This window comes from Protobothrops mucrosquamatus, unplaced genomic scaffold (assembly GCF_001527695.2).
Source record: "Protobothrops mucrosquamatus isolate PMUCROS unplaced genomic scaffold, P.Mucros_1.0 scaffold23, whole genome shotgun sequence".
Taxonomy (NCBI): Eukaryota; Metazoa; Chordata; class Lepidosauria; order Squamata; family Viperidae; genus Protobothrops; species Protobothrops mucrosquamatus.
In genome coordinates, this window is record NW_015386408.1 from 402,726 (window position 1) to 418,580 (window position 15,855).

A 15,855-nucleotide genomic window follows, 5' to 3' on the forward strand; every position below is an offset into this window, starting at 1 on the left:
ATCTGGTAGATATTTACTGTTACGTATCAAGTTTCTCTTCCTGAATGATAGACACTGTCTACTGCAGGCATGTCCAACCCGCAGGCCGCATGTGGCCCTGGACAGCTAATAATGCGTCCCACAAGATTATAAACTTTTTAACTTTGTTATGCAATTTATAAACATTATATTATAAATTTTATATGCGACTCAAGACAATTTTTCACTCAATGTGGCTCAGGCAAAGCAAATGGTTGGACAACCATACTTTACAGTGTTGAAAGGCTTGGTACTGACTTCTGGAGTGACTTATTATTCTTGTGTATGTCTATCTGAACACAGGTATCATTTTTGGAATCAGAATTTGGATTATGTAATATGCTTTTGCCTCTCCAATTCATATTCCTGATCCAGAACAGTCTTGTACATTAGCAGAAGATATTCATATTATATATTCCCATAGTAATGACGATCACTTTTATTAAAAAACAGTAAGATATATTCAATTTTTCTAAAGGACAACGCTGGATTTAAGATATTCCTCCAAAAGTTAATTAAACATATATGAAATTCTTACCCCTATGGGTGTTACATGTCTTCTTCAATCTCGGGTCCTCTAAAATAGCCCTGAGAGTTTGAGGGTTCTGCATACCGTGTTTCCCCCAAAGTAAGACTCAGTCTTTTTTTTTGCCTCCAAAAGAGGCACCAGGTCTTATTTTCAGGGGATGTCTTTTCCACAGTCTCACCTGGTGGCAGCAGCATCGACAACCTTGCCCAGCCGACCTACTTCTTCTGTGGCTGCTCTCCACCACTCACACATGTGTGTTGCCCCGGCCTCCATTTCAAGCTAGGGCAGGGTGAGGGGATAGAGATACCCCATGCGCCCTACACCCACTTACCATTGCAGCCAGGCCTCCAATGCCCGACACCTCCCATCTGGACATTAAATAGTCTAGTCCATATACTGTGCAGATGTTCCTGTACACAATGCCACCTACTTGGCTGTGTCCTTCAGTGTATGTAGTTCTTGCCTGCATCTTATATTCTGCCACTTTGTGTTGGATTGTTTCTAAAGCTTCTCTGCACAATCTTGGGTCTTATCTAATGTGGTAGAACCTGGTTTTTAGTGCCTGTTCTTGTTTTGCTATGATAAGTGCTTCAGTGCTGTCTTTTAGTCCAGTCCTTTACAGCCACTGATAGGAGTTTCCAAAGTCGGCTATTTCTGTTATCTGTCAATGGTATATCCCATGTAGGGTCTAATCTTGCCAAGGTATTTCCTCTGCTTGAACTTCCTCCCGTTCTCTCAGTAGCTCATCTTTGGGTGCCATCTTACTCCTAGATACTACTGGTTTCATTCAGGATAGTGGCTTTGATACTCACCAAACCCTACCTGCCCCTTTTCTGGCTTTTGTACTTGGGGTAGAAATCTCCATACATTGTGAGGAGCTTTCAAGTCTTCACATCAGCAGGTTCCATGTCCTTCTTTGGCCAGCTCACTGTACTGCCAGGTATCTTGATGATTAAGGATGTATAGGTTGATGGCATAGATCTTGTTCTTCTCACTGAGCTGGCTCTTCAGGACTTGTTATTCTTTGGCAGTATTTGAATGTTGCTGTTTTCCTTGCACTTCATTGTGGTTCCCATGTGACTGTAGGAACCAAGATACCTTTAGCTGGTCTGTAGGTCTGTCATGTGGCCTCCTGATAATTCCACACCCTCAGTCTTAACTAATTTTCCTCTCTTGATTACTATCAGGCTAGATGTGTCCAGGCCTCCAGTTCTCTAATTCCAGCTCCAATGTTTTTTCCATAGATCAACATCACCCCTAAATCTCATTTGCTCTTAGCATACAGCTTGATGTCATCCATGTAGAGGTGGTATCTGAAGAGTAGTTCCACTCTTGAACGTGTATCTATATTCAATCCTTGTGGTTCAAGCCTATGAAGAATAAGAGAGGAGACAAGTGCATTACCTTGGTATATGCTACACTTGATGGCCATTTGTGCAAGCAGCCTTGAGTTTATTTCCAGTATTGTCTTCCACAGTTCCACTGAATTCTTGAGGAAAGTCAGATCCATATGTGGGGCACTGAGTTTTAGGCTTTCCTGTAGTCAATCCATGCTGTGCTCAAATTGGCTGTTTAGGCTTATATCTATGAGCAACTGGTGTTTTGAACCTATGTGCTCATGTACTGGCACATACGATCCTATAACTTGCGTCAATAATGCCCAGTAGGACTTTCCATGTTGCAGGGAGGTAGGTTATTGACCAATAGTTGGACAGCACTACATCCTTATGATCAGCACTGTCCTTTCCTTGTGTTAGCCAGTTTAGGTGGGAGTCTGTTGCTAGCAGCTGGTTCATCTATACAAGCTAAACATTCATGCACTGCTATTACTTTCTTTAGCCAGTAATGTGAATCACATCTGGGCCAGGTGCTGTCCAGCTCTTCATGTTCTTGTCCCACTGTGGGATGTCTGCTACTGTGATGGTGACTGGTTCCTGTTCTGGGAAATTGCTGTGGTCTGCTCTTAGATCCTACAGCCATTTTGCACTGGTATTATATATTTTTATTTTCTCCTATATGTTCTTCCAGCACTATTCAGTTTCTGGTGTTGGTGGCTCTGCTGTTAATGTGTTGTTGCACTGCTGGGAGTACACCTTAAATAGGTCTTTGGAGAACAGGGCATTTTTTCTTCTTGGCCTCAGATTCTCTAGTGCAGTGGTGGCGAACCTATGGCACGCTTGCCAGAGGCGGCACTCAGAGCCCTCTCTGTGGGCACACGCGCCATGTCCCGGAGATGGCAACCGTCCCTCTTCAACCAGCCGCCTGCTAACTTGCTGAGGTCCCACATGGCCAGATGCATCCCAGCACCCATGCGCTCGCTGGCCTCTGTGTGCAGGGGCTGATGGTGTCAGGCAGCCACTCACCTTGCCCTGTGACAATGGCAGCCCCGGCCCGTCTCACCTTGCCCTGTGACAATGGCACCCCCACCTTGCCTCACCTCACACCACAGGACGAGCCTCCTGCCCACCGCCTCACCTGCCAGAGACCCCCTGGATCTCCCTCAACCGTGCCCGGCTCCCACAGCGATAAATAAGTGGATTTTGGGTTGCAGTTTGGGCACTCGGTCTCTAAAAGGTTCGCCATCACTGCTCTAGTGTATTGTCTTAGCCTGCTAGCCAGTGCGTTGAGCTTTTGTTTAGCAGTCCTTAAGGCTTCAGATGAAGTCAGCCCTTGCATTTTTTTCAGTAGCTGAGTTTTATCCTTAATCTCCATACACTTCTGTAGTTCCACTAGCTGACTAAACTCTGAGTTGAACTGATCTTGCCTCCAACATACCTTCCTTCTCTCTCTCTCTCTCTCTCTCTCTCTCTCTCTCTCTCTCTCTCTCTCTCTGTGTGTGTGTGTGTGTGTGTGTGTGTGTGTCTATGTGTGTACTGCTGTTTTTCTTGATTGCATAATCAAGCATCTCCAGAATTGCTGTAGTATGTACCAGTTCATTGAGTTATGGTGGTAGTACAGATTGCCATGAAGGTTATATTGGCATATTCTAGCATATTAACTGATGGTACTTCTCCAAAGAATCTTGGTAATCAGTTCCAAGGGTTGACTGTAGCTAGTTTATCCATGATCTTATGCCTTGTATCAGTTGGTGTGCTTTGTAATGGAGGGGAAGGCAGTAACATTCAGCTTTAGGTGTTGGCTGCAGATCCAGTTGTTCTTCTGGGTCTCCAGGATACAATATGTAGTTGGTCTGACTTAAGCTATGGCAACAGCTTCCCCTTCACTATGTTGAAGCACTGGGTAACCAGATGTTTATCAGTTGGCATGGATGTAGATCTTCTGTCCATTCATAGTTCCTTTATGCATTTAATATATCCCCCCTCATTTGGTCTACTGTTGCAGTAGCATTCCATCAATTCTAAGTCTTTCGTCTCATCCATGTATGACTTGTTCCAGTAGCCCACTTATCATCAGATTGTTCTGTTTCCCCAATATCTGGCAAAGACCTTGTTAATCTGGGTGATGTCTGAGGTGGCATGACTCCCTTGTGTCACTCTCATATACAAGGTAAACAGGTGAAGCATCAGGAGGTCCTTGCCAAAGGAACCCTACTTGTAATGTAAGTACCAGCAGGGATTCAAACTCTGGTCTCCCACAACAAAGTGTGGCACTCTAACCACTAAGCCATCCAGCTTCTATCTATAGTATCTCTTTTTCTGTTTCTTTCTATCTTTTTCTACACACACACACACACACAGCACATATATATAGATACATTACATATCCATACATACTGTATTTTCCCGAAAATAAGATCTAACCTGAAAATAAACCCTAGTTTGATTTTTACACGTACACCTAATATAAGCCCTACTTAAAATAAGCCCTAAATTAAGCCCTAATTAAGCCTAAATAAGCCCTAAATAAGCCCTAATTAAGAGCCTGTGTAACTGGCTGCCCACCCACTCTGTCTGGTTGTTGGAGGTGCACCGCCATGACGTGAGCTGAGGCAGGTGGGGGAGGGGTGGAGCCCCGCACCCACTAACCTCAGGGCCCCTGCAGCCAGGCCTCCCACGCCCTGACACTTGCCTCACTTGCGGTAGCAGCACAAACAGCCCCGTCCAGCAGGAGCCCATGTGGGTCCTGTCGGCCCACTTCTTCTGTGGCCACTCGGTGCCGCTCGTGCATGTTGCCCCTGGCCTCTTGTTTTCCCGGCAGAAAGGCCTCTGCAGTTGAGAAAGGAGTCCTGGTTGATGTGTGCATCACCCCTCCAGCCTCTGTTTTGCCGGCAGAAGTCTTCAGGAAAGAGGCCCTTTAAAGGCCTCTGCCGGCAAAATGGAGGCCAGGGGGTGATGCATGTGTCAACATGGGGCTCCATTCTCGGCTGCAGAGGCCTTTCCTGAAGGCCCCTGCCAGCAAAACGGAGGCCAGGGGGCGACGTGCACGAGCGGCCGCAAAAGAAGTGGGCCGGTGGCAGCCACCTGGGCTCCTGCTGGATGAGGCTGTTGGTGCCGCCGCAGCAAGGTGAGACAGTGGAAAAAATAAAACAGCCCCTGAAAATAAGACCTAATGCCTCTTTTGGAGGCAAATAAATAAATAAATAAATAAATAAGACTGGGTCTTATTTTGGGGGAAACACGGTATATATTTACATACACATACATCAATAGAAACAGGAAGAAACAAGAAATTGTAAAGACAGAATGAATAGAAAGGCTAGCCAGAAACAGGAAAGGAAAAGCATGTGAATGAAATAGGAAGGTGATGAAACAAAAGGAAATGGTGCTGGGCAAAAGAAGAAAGAAAAGAGACAACCAATGGCCAATGCATTCTAGTAAATTCCATCGAATTGTATGACTTTTACTCACAGGTATGTATGCTTCAAAAGTGTTCACAAGTGGAGTTTGATTCCTACTAATTACATAAGCACACCCATAAAGTTTTCTTGAGACCAGTACATTCACTACTGCCAACTCCCCAGGAATTTTCTAATTGTCTTCTATCCAAATACTAAACAGGCTTATCTAATCTAGACAAAGTTGACCAGGATACTCACTTTAATCATTATGAAATCTGCAATATTTAACTCAAGGGAGAATAAAATGAAAGCAAGTTAACTCCACCTGCCTTTTACTAAAGAAGTCAGAATCACTGCTTCTTCCTCACTGCGAGTGAGGACTCTGAAGGGAAAAAAATGAATGCATAGAGGCAACTTTCAGGCTGTAGGCATCATGCATTTTTTTCAGAGACTTAAACTGTGCCTGTCATATTTCTTTTCATGTAAATATTTGACGAGCTATCAAGAAAAAAGATGAAGAACATACTAAATAGAACCATATAATGGTAATATGTCCATAGTATGAACTGTAATTACTTCAAAAAAATTATAACATAAAGATTAGCCTAATTAAATATGGGATATTTCTATGTTTGGGCTCTCATTAACATTGGATATACACATGGCATTTCAAAAGTAAGTATAAACTTGTAAGTACATGTAATTTCTGAAGATGACATTTATGTTTACAAACAGTTAATCTTTGTTTTATGTCTTTCAGATTTAATCTGAGCATACCTAATAAAAATTACATAACCAAGATAATAAATACACTTTAGTGTACTGTTCAATAAATCCAGAATTTATGACCTGCATTTTACCAGCTTTCAACTGAGAAGATTGCTACAAAAGTAATGTTGGAGTAAGGAGGGGCGATTAAACAAAAAATGAAAAATAATATGCTCTTTCCAGTAAATTAAGTAATTTTACATTTGGGCAAAGTAGTAACAACTGAAGTCAGAATTCTTATATAATTTGAAATATTAACACAAAATAACCTTGGCTAGCAATTAAGGATCTAAGAGGGGGAGCTATTTAATCTTTACTTCAGTTAATAGTATATAATGTTACTCATGTTGCCATAGCTAGTTTTAGTGCAACTGCTTTATAGAAGCATCTATGTTTTGTCTTTTCATTAAAATACTATAAATTCCATGAAGCAGCTACCATTTCCTTAAAAAATGGTAGGTGATTCATGGAATGTATGTTACTAATAGATCTGTAAATTGAACTGAGTACTGAGAATTTTATCTGATACTCTTAACAGTTCACTATCGTGATTATTGCTGCTATAAGCACATAAAAGTCTAAATTGCATTATGTTCCATAAGAATGGATAGATAAAGAGTGGGCGTGTTGTGAAGTTCATCACTTAAGCAATGTCATCTTGTGGGACCCAGGATATATGCCTTCTCTGTTATGGTGCCTGCCCTCTGAAACAATATTTCCTCAGATATGCAGATTGCTTCCATCAAGATGCTGTCCAGAAGTTATTAAAGATCTGGTTATTCTCCCAAGCTCTGAATTAGACCAAAATATGAGCTCCTATTGGATGGATTATTGGTTATATGTTCTTTCTGGACCCACACATCATTCTTTTGTGTGTTTTGTATTTTTTTTAATTATAAGCTGCCTGTGGTCTTTGGAAGCTGGGGAGCAATAAATAAATCTCTGAAATAAATAAATCTTCCTCACATATTTTTTTCAGCTTGATAAAATATCTATTTTATCTAATTTCCAGTTAGGCATCACGGCATTACAGGCACAGGAAGACGGGGCTCCGTCTTCCATGTTCAATTTTGCCCTGCTGGGGACCCTAAAAAGAGTCAAAAGTCGCCCCGGAGAGGTGACGGAGGGGACTCTTGTTGATTGCGGAGGGGCAGCAGCCCTTCCGTTTGATCCAGTCAGGACACATTCTTGTGGCCAGTCAGAAGCTGCTGACAACCGAAGAAAATAAGCACTAATGAGCAACTTTTGAGCAACGTGGATGGAACTGGATGAGACTTTATCCTCTATGACTTTAAGACTTTTTCCTGGAAAAAAACGCCCAAAGCAAAGAATCCCCCTCCCCCCATGAGAGAGGGAAGGGGAATTTCTGCCCCATTCCCTCAGGAAAAGAAAAGTGGCGAACTAATTGCTTGGGGGAAAACAGAAAAAAGTACAAGATTAATTTGGAATCAATACAGATATATATAGCTTTGAAATTTGGTGACTAAAAGTGCTTTTGAGACTTTTTTAGAAAAAAGACTTGAAAAGCTTGCAATATACGTTTGGATTAAAAAAGCTGGAAGATGGTGTCAATGACATTTAGTGGCGAACTACGGCACTACAATCTGTTATGCTTAAAGGAAACTTGGCTTGAAGCCCAGACTCAGATAAGACTCTTGTTGTTTTTGGAAATTTTCACTTTTGAAGACTGAAGCTGGGAAAAGGGGGAAAAAAAACCTCTTGGGCTGCTTATCTGTCTGGCAGAGACGATAAACTGTTTTGAAACTGGCCTGCCTGGATTACAAATACAAATACTAACTGACTTTTAGAACTATGTCGTGAGTTATTTCCCTATAGAAGAAACATGCATTACTGACTGAGATAATGGAATACTTTGGATTACAAACCTTTGATTGATGAACAAGTTTTAATTGCTTTTTTCTCTCTGGACAGAAACGATATGTTTTTCATTGGACAGCAAAACTTGAATTTTTGCTTATATTTATTTAGGGGCGGCTTAAGGGCGGACTGATAGGCTGGCTCGATAATTTGGAGTTCAAATGACAATTGACTGAAAGTTTTTAAATCCTTAAATAGATTGGACTATAAAGACCACATACAAAAACAAAATGGATGTTCCATACTTAGCCTTAAATGGTAAAAAAAACTATCCCTAACACTCGTCTTCAAAGCCCCCGGCTTGACATACCAACAAGAAATGTTGATGAATCTCAGAAAGAAATTCTTTCTATGTTGAAATCAATACAAGAGACAATTGTCTTAGCTCATGATGAGACTAAAAATAATGCAAAGGAGATAAAAGAACAATTTTCTAATCTAAACCTACAAATTCAGAAAATGACTACAAAGAAGGAACTAGTAACCTAGAAAATAGAAGGAAAATTAGAAGAAGCAGATCCAAAGATGGAGGACCTAAAAGAAGGAAGCAAGACAGACTCAAACAAACGAAGAATTAGAAGACGTAGTGATAATACTGGAAATGGAAAACATATCTTACTTGTCAAGATCTCAGAACACATTTGAGGATAAGGAAGAAGAGCTGATCGAACAGAAGATAAAGCTGTTAGGAGAATTGTGGAAAATTGGAGAAGGAGGAAGGCTGTTTAATGAATATAAATGGGCTGAGTGTTGTTCCAAAAATACTTTAATCAAATTGTCTTTCTTATTCCAAACAATATACACAAAAATAGAGGAAGAACTACTTGATGATTCAAATGCATTGACTTGGAAAGTTAGTTGGCAAAGGAAGAAAGCTAGAGTAAGACGGAAGAAAATAGAGATTTTGACCCATTAGGTGGGATATTATATTATTAAATAGATTTCTGAACATGGCTAAAAGAATAGATAATTGTTAGAAATAAAGGTATTATTATAACTAGAAAGATAGGATCTGCAACTAGAATGTTATATTTTGGTATGAGAAGGGAAATATGAAAATCCTAAAGGGTCTGAATAAGGGAAGCTTTTGATTACCCAAATATAATTTATTATGAGACAACTATAAGCGATAGAGACACTTTGAACATTAATGGGAAATCAAATTTTTTAAAAAGTGGGGAAAACAGGATATTGATTGAACAAATGGGTTTTAAGCGCAAATGCAATTGAGATATGTTTTAGTTAGAAAAGATATTTTAAACTGACACTATTGATATTATGTATAATATTAGAAAAATGTGATAAAGATGTTGATATTCAATTGTATATGTATTAACAGCAATAAGAATTGTATTTGCCTAGTGTGGAAAAATGTATACCACTGGAAAAAGAGAGGAAGCACTGGATGGTGAAGTATTGGATCTAGATTGAGGAAGTTAATATGTACAACTGAATTACTAATGGACCCAGACACATTGTTTGTTAAGTACTTATGATTGCAAAACTAGAAAATTAATAAAATATTTATTAAAAAAATATCTATTTGTTCATGCAAATATTATCCAACTACTACACACCTCTAGTATGATTAACCTTGATTTGGTGAAACTGTACTATAAAGTAACATGAAGGGCTTAATATTTCATCTTACTTTTTTAAAAACAAATTCAAATTCAACTGGTGAATTTAAGAGAAATTATATATCCCATTCTGCAAATGTCAAATGTTCAAAGAATATACACAGCTCCTTCCAGAATCAGCTGGCTTTTTTACTGCTAAAGTTATGCTTCTCATGAAATGTGATCGTCTCTAATCAGCAATGTAATTAAGCTGTATTAGTAATACAAAAATATACAGAGCACTATGAAGTTCTTCCCAAATGCAAATGTTACTTTAAAAAAGCCATTTAAATACTTTAAAATTAGAATTTTCCCATTTAAGATAAGTGCAGTGAATGCAGTTATTAAATACCTTAAGTAAGTTGTTCTCCCATTTGCTTGAGTAGACCAATGTGTCAGATTTGAAGGTGGTGCTTATTGCTTGAGTATAAGATGATTTTTCAACTTTCTGTTTTGAATTCAAGAGGGAAAGTGCAATCTTTGTTGGCAAACCAAGCGGGTTGGGATTATTGGGGCTGATAGACCAGGAAGAATAAGCTGAAGACTGTTGGTCATGTTGTAATATATGTACTGGTTTCCTTTTTAACAGGTAACACCATGTAAAGTTTGTTGCTGTCTTTAGGCTTGGAAAAGATAATCGCTGTGTATCACCTGTATTTACAGCAGAAAAATTAGTTCCAGAATTTGCTTGGCTGTGGATATCGGGTTTCTTGTTTTCATTAAATCCTGGGGATATCCTTTCTTGACCGTCACCTAGAATTTTTAGAAATGAAGGAGTGTTCAGTAGAACAGACTGATGAGGCCTTCCGACTGCAAAGTTTGTGGTTCCAGAAGTTGGTAGGCTATCTTGTTCTAAGGAGTCTTTTACAAATGAATAACCTTTAGACCGAGCAGATTCAGGTAAACCAGACAACAAGACATCTGATGAATTATTGACGCTACCGCTTTCATCATCCGGATCCAATGGGAAACTTTCAAGGGGCTCGGTGGTACAGCTCTGTCGTACTAAAAGTGGCTTCTTTTGCTTATTAAGTTCATTTGGTTTCATGTTCAATGGATGCAATGATACAGCACCTGTGATAGAAACAGCCCCACTTTCATCTTTAACACGTTTCTGATGCTTTTCCATGGCAATGTCTAAACTATTGGCTGGGGAAAGCATGCGTTTACTTGAAGCTGTTGCTTCCTGTTGAGGGAAAAGTCCACCAATTGGCACTTTCTCAATCAGATTTAAAGATCCTAATGAAACTGCCATCTTGCCTTCTGTCTCATAAACCAAGTTTTCAAACAAAGATATTGGCTGGGAACACGGCATACACCTCAGATGATTTTTGTGGAATTTTGGCATCGAAGCTTGATCTTTTGCTACTGTCACTGATGCAGTATTTAGTATGCAAAGAGGCTGGCTTACTTGATCCTGGGTAACTAGAATTTGAGGAATGGGTGCAACAGAAGCTAAGCCATAAGATGGAACACTACTGTGAATGCGTACAGGAACAACAAAAGGTACTGCCTGATAGACTGAGCTGCTGCTGTTACTAGGAACAGTTTGTTGCAACGGCTGGGCTACATATGGCTTGGACATGTTATTATTTAATTTACTAAATATTTCTAACGAAGGCCCAGCTTGATCCATGCCAGCTATTCCTGGAAGACCTGAAGGATATTGCTGTTCTACTTGCAAGGTTTTAATCTGAAGTTGATATTTAGGTGCAAAACAATCCTCTTGCTTACAGTGCTGGCTAGCATTTTTCTGAGTTCTTAATGTTGTTCCTTTAAGAGATGCTTGGGAATTACGACTCAGTGAGGACTGCTGATCATGGTGATTTAGACTCGATCCTATAGATTGTTCAGTGGAGGGAAAGTTAAGAAAGTTGTTGCTCTTTACGGATTCCTGCAAAGTCTTGCTATAATTTTGTGGGTGCTGAGAACCTGAAGAAATGTCCTCCAAAGGAGTCTCAGAACTTTGCAACCTTTGAAAAGACTCTGTTGAAGTATCTGCTTGAAGAGCTGTTTGCAAAGAAGCATGTGGTACAATGTCAGGCAGATTCTTTTCTGGAGCAATATTTAAAGAGATCTGCCTTACAAGAGGTCCCCTCCTCCTTTCTAAAAGAGGTACATGTCCGGTGCCACCACTACTGATAGTCAATTTGGAAGAGGATATCTCTTTCAGTGAGGCAGGTTTCGATGCAGTCACACTTCCGTAATCAAAGCTCTTGCTCCTAGAGTCAAATACTTCCATGGAAGGCTGGGTACAATTAATTTGTTCGGAAGCAGCACGTCGCATTTCTCTGTAATGAGGACCAGGCACACTGAGTGTATTTGAACAGGGGGGAATTATGATGAAATCCAATGATTTATTAACAGGGTCTGCTTTGGAAATATTCTCATTCTTAGCAAGTTCATCTTTATCAAAAGATGCCGAGAAGCTAGATGCACGTGATAAACTACTTTCCCGACTCAAACTTCTAGAAAGTGTAGATTCAAAGCTGGAATCAGCAGATGAATGTTCAATTTCAGCCAAACGAATTCTTTTCTTTTTTGGAGGAAGTTTTTCGGTGGGTAGCTTTGACAGTGTTTCACTTCGTTGAGGCCAGTTAAATTTTTCAGTCTTCTCGAGATCACTGCACTGGCACTCCTGGTCTCTATCTGGTTCTTCTGTAACCAGTATTTCAGGAACTTGTATGTTATGTTGGCGAACAAGTCTTAGTGGCTGTACCGCTGCATTCTTTTCATTAGGAGAAACTCTACATTCATGATGAATTTGATGTCTTGTTGCTTCGGCTGCCTGAAGACTTTGGGAAGCACTTAAGAGTGGATGCTTCTCTTCTTTAATTGCATTATTCAAGGAATGGAACTTCTCAGGCTTATTAGCTGGGAAAGAAATAGGTGATATTCTTTCGAAAGAATCTGCTTTTTCAAATGAACTAGGTCGGCTTAGGGAATTTGTGTGCTGAATCACAGAAATTCCAGCTCCTTGCCTTTTCAGTTCATTTCTTTCATGCACAATTGGAACACTGTGATTCTTCCCATGCAGCAACATTTTTGGCTCGATGGCTTGCTCAGCGATTTGAGTGTCTGTCTCATCTTGTGCCAGTTTCTGAACTGAAGTGTTGTACGAATCTAGGAGAGCAGCTTGTTTAAAGACAACGTCTCCTAGTTTATTTTGGGAATCTACTTCTGCAATATTCTTGGACAGGCTATTAGTATCATTTGTGGATGCTTCATCATCCTCATCTCCAACACTTTTCATTTTTCTCCTTTTTCTTATCTGAGATGTCTGCTCCCACACACCAGTTGACGTCGCTACTCGGTAATGTAGGATTTGTGGCTGTGTACTGTTCACAATAGTTTTATGTTCAGAATCTCGAATAGCTGCCTTGGTTTTTGGTCCATGCAACTCTGAACAATAAAACTTTTTATGGTTCTCAAAATTCTCCAGTTTTCTATATCTATTTCTGCAAGTCTCACACTCAAACATTATCCCTCGGCCTTGATGTGATTTTTTTATTTTATCCAAATTTGAGCCTTGTACAAATGACTTGCTTCTTGCCATTAAGAATTCATTTGATACACTGCATCCATAACTTTCATCTACAGATCGTGCCGGTCCAAGCGTGTGCCCTTCACTGGATGACGAATCTTCTATTGCTGTTTGACGTACAAGTGTGCGAGTGTGTCCAGTCTGGAGCTGTGGAGTAGAAGGTCCTGGCACAAAGACATCATCATACAAAGAGGCAATTTTATCATCAAAAGACTGACTTCCACGCAGTGGATGTGGAGGAGGTATTACATTGGTAGGTATAGCTGAATAACTGGTAGTAGGCATAGAATTACTTCTGGTTATGGGCAAACAATCAAGAGTTGGTACAGACAAGAGAAAAACTTGCTTTGACTTTTCAGTTGGTGTAAAAGGAGACTTTGGTATATCAGAACTTGAGCTAGTTCTTCTCCCCATTGGTTTTAAGTCAAACTGGAAAGAATCTTTAAAAATATAGGATTTGGGAGAATCAATGCTGCCCCTTCTAGAAAGGGATGTTCTACGTGGTTTCACACTGTCCAATTGCTTGTCATCCACTACTGCCTCATTATCAGATATTAATTTTGAAATGCGTTCTTCAAGGGTTTTTGTGGCCAAAGGTGGTTTCATTTGACCAGATGAAAGAAAAGACTTGTCAGCACAAGTAGTCTGTGCAACAGTTACCACTGTGGTGCTCATTCGTGGCCCACAAATTTTACTTAAGTCTTTTTCAGCTGTGGGGGGTCCCTTCAGAAATGGAGCTGGTGGACTCATGGTCTGGTCTGCACTTTCTGAACGTGAGAAATAGCCTGAATCAGTGCTACCTAGGCTTCTAGGACTCAGGAGACATTTTCCTTGTTCTTGAGAACAATCTGTTGCCTGCTGTCTTTGTAACTGTGCATGTATTGTTGCCCCTATAGGGGTCCCGGGCTGTTCCTCAGAAATATCTATTTGTTTTTTCTGATGTTTGTTTGTATCAAAATCTTTTATCAAGTCACCGTAAGTTGTATCTGATTTCACATTTGTGGCTGTAGAGCTGGGGACTGTTACTTTGGGACAATCGTGTTGTAAAGGAGACATATTTATGGGGTAAACAATTACCTTAGGTAAAGCTGTTCTTGCTTGAATAGTTGACTCCTGAAATGAGGAATTGCCTACCGTATATTCTGAGTTGCTTAATGAGATGGGATTACCTTTGCGTAAGCATTCAGAATTAGAAGGGATTTTCACTACATGAGTTGGTTCCAGTTCTAATGATACTTGATCATCTTGCCTCTCATCAGCTGTGCCTTCATCGTCACTGTCACCACTTTCTTCTACATCTGAATGAATGCTAAGTGCTTTATCTGATTCATGGGAGAGAAACAGGCCGGAAGAGTCTGGCTGGAGGATACGTCCAACTTTGATAGCATGGGCGTGGGATTTCTTGTGCTTGTACAAATTGCTTTTAGTTTTAAAAGAAAATCCACAGGTCTCACAAGGATATGGTCGTTCTCCTGTGTGGGAGCGAATGTGCTTTAGGAGAACACTAGGCTTAGCACATGCCCTGTTACAATATTCACAGACATATTTTCCCATTTTTTTAGGCTTCTGGACTTTAAGAAGGTTACATATTTGTTCTGCGCCATGGCTGACAACTGAGGCTATCTGGGCTGAATTGTACAAGGGAGCTATAGGTATCTGGGCAGTAGAGCTGGGTAGTAGAGCTGGATTAATTGACAAAGGAGAAGACGACTTTGCTACTAGATGGTTTTGACAAAAAGCCTGAGAAACAGAAGACTGGGAGGTTACTGAAGTACTTACTGCTGTGCTGTATATATGTTGGAGTTTGAGATTTTCCTGATTCTGTTGATGTACCACCGAACTAGTGAAATTTGGGCATGCAGTTACTTGTTGATTGTGTTGTCCAGCTTTTGCAAGAACTTGTTCTTTTGAGTGAGCAGCTGAGTGCATCTGTGCTTGTGAAGTCTTCCCTGATGTTGTTACATGCACAGTCTGTGAAGTGCAAGGATAAAACTGAGATGTGGCTACATTTTTTTGCTGTAATGAAGCATCACGACTTTGGGCACTCAGTGTATTGGATGCAAGAGAGGAAGAGGTGTTAACAGTTCTGTGTGGTCTCAGTTTATCAATCTGCTTTCCACTAGAAGGGCACTCGTGTGCTAAAGTGTTCAGTTCAGGCTCCATAGCTTTCAGTAAGACATCAAATGCAGTATTTGTACAGGAGGACAAGTTATTACAATCAACAAAACTAATACATTCATTGTTATCAATCTCTGATAAACTGGAACAGCTGGCGGAACCTTTCTTCACTGGTAAATTTAGTTGAGTTGAGCTGTATTTTTCTACTGACCATTTATTTAAGTCCAAGGACTGAGGTAACAGAGATGGTTTTGTGTGTAGTATAGTCTCAGCTGTAGATATTTTAATAGCTACCTCGCTATTAAACGTCCCCACATTTTGTTTATTTTGTTTCCCATTTTGTGAAGCCAAACTACGAGGTTCTTTTAATAGCGCTGAAGTATTAGGAAGAATTTTAGAAGATGATGAACGGTCTTCTACTTTTTCTTTAGATTTTGCCTGAGCTGGAGTTCTCAAAGGTGATTTGGGTATTTTTGTCTGATGATTCTCAGCTACAATCTTTTTACGCTTCACACCTTTAACTGTGTCTGTGCTCCCTCTTGTAATAGCCTTGGAGATGTCTGCCCAAATACAAAGAAATAAAATCACATCACCAAATGAGCAGTTTAATTTACAAAGCAGTTTCAACTCACACCATGCTGAA

At 40.2% G+C, this 15,855-nt stretch overlaps 1 protein-coding gene across 1 annotated transcript in view; it reads right to left on the reverse strand.

Annotated features, from left to right (window-relative positions):
* HIVEP1 (human immunodeficiency virus type I enhancer binding protein 1) overlaps window positions 1-15,855 on the reverse strand; it is a 52,212-nt gene that overhangs the window by 25,468 nt on the left and 10,889 nt on the right. The window contains exon 3 of the mRNA XM_015810820.1: window positions 9,903-15,772. Within this exon, the coding sequence (XP_015666306.1) occupies window positions 9,903-15,772 (5,870 nt within the window). The remainder of the gene's footprint in view (window positions 1-9,902; window positions 15,773-15,855) is intronic.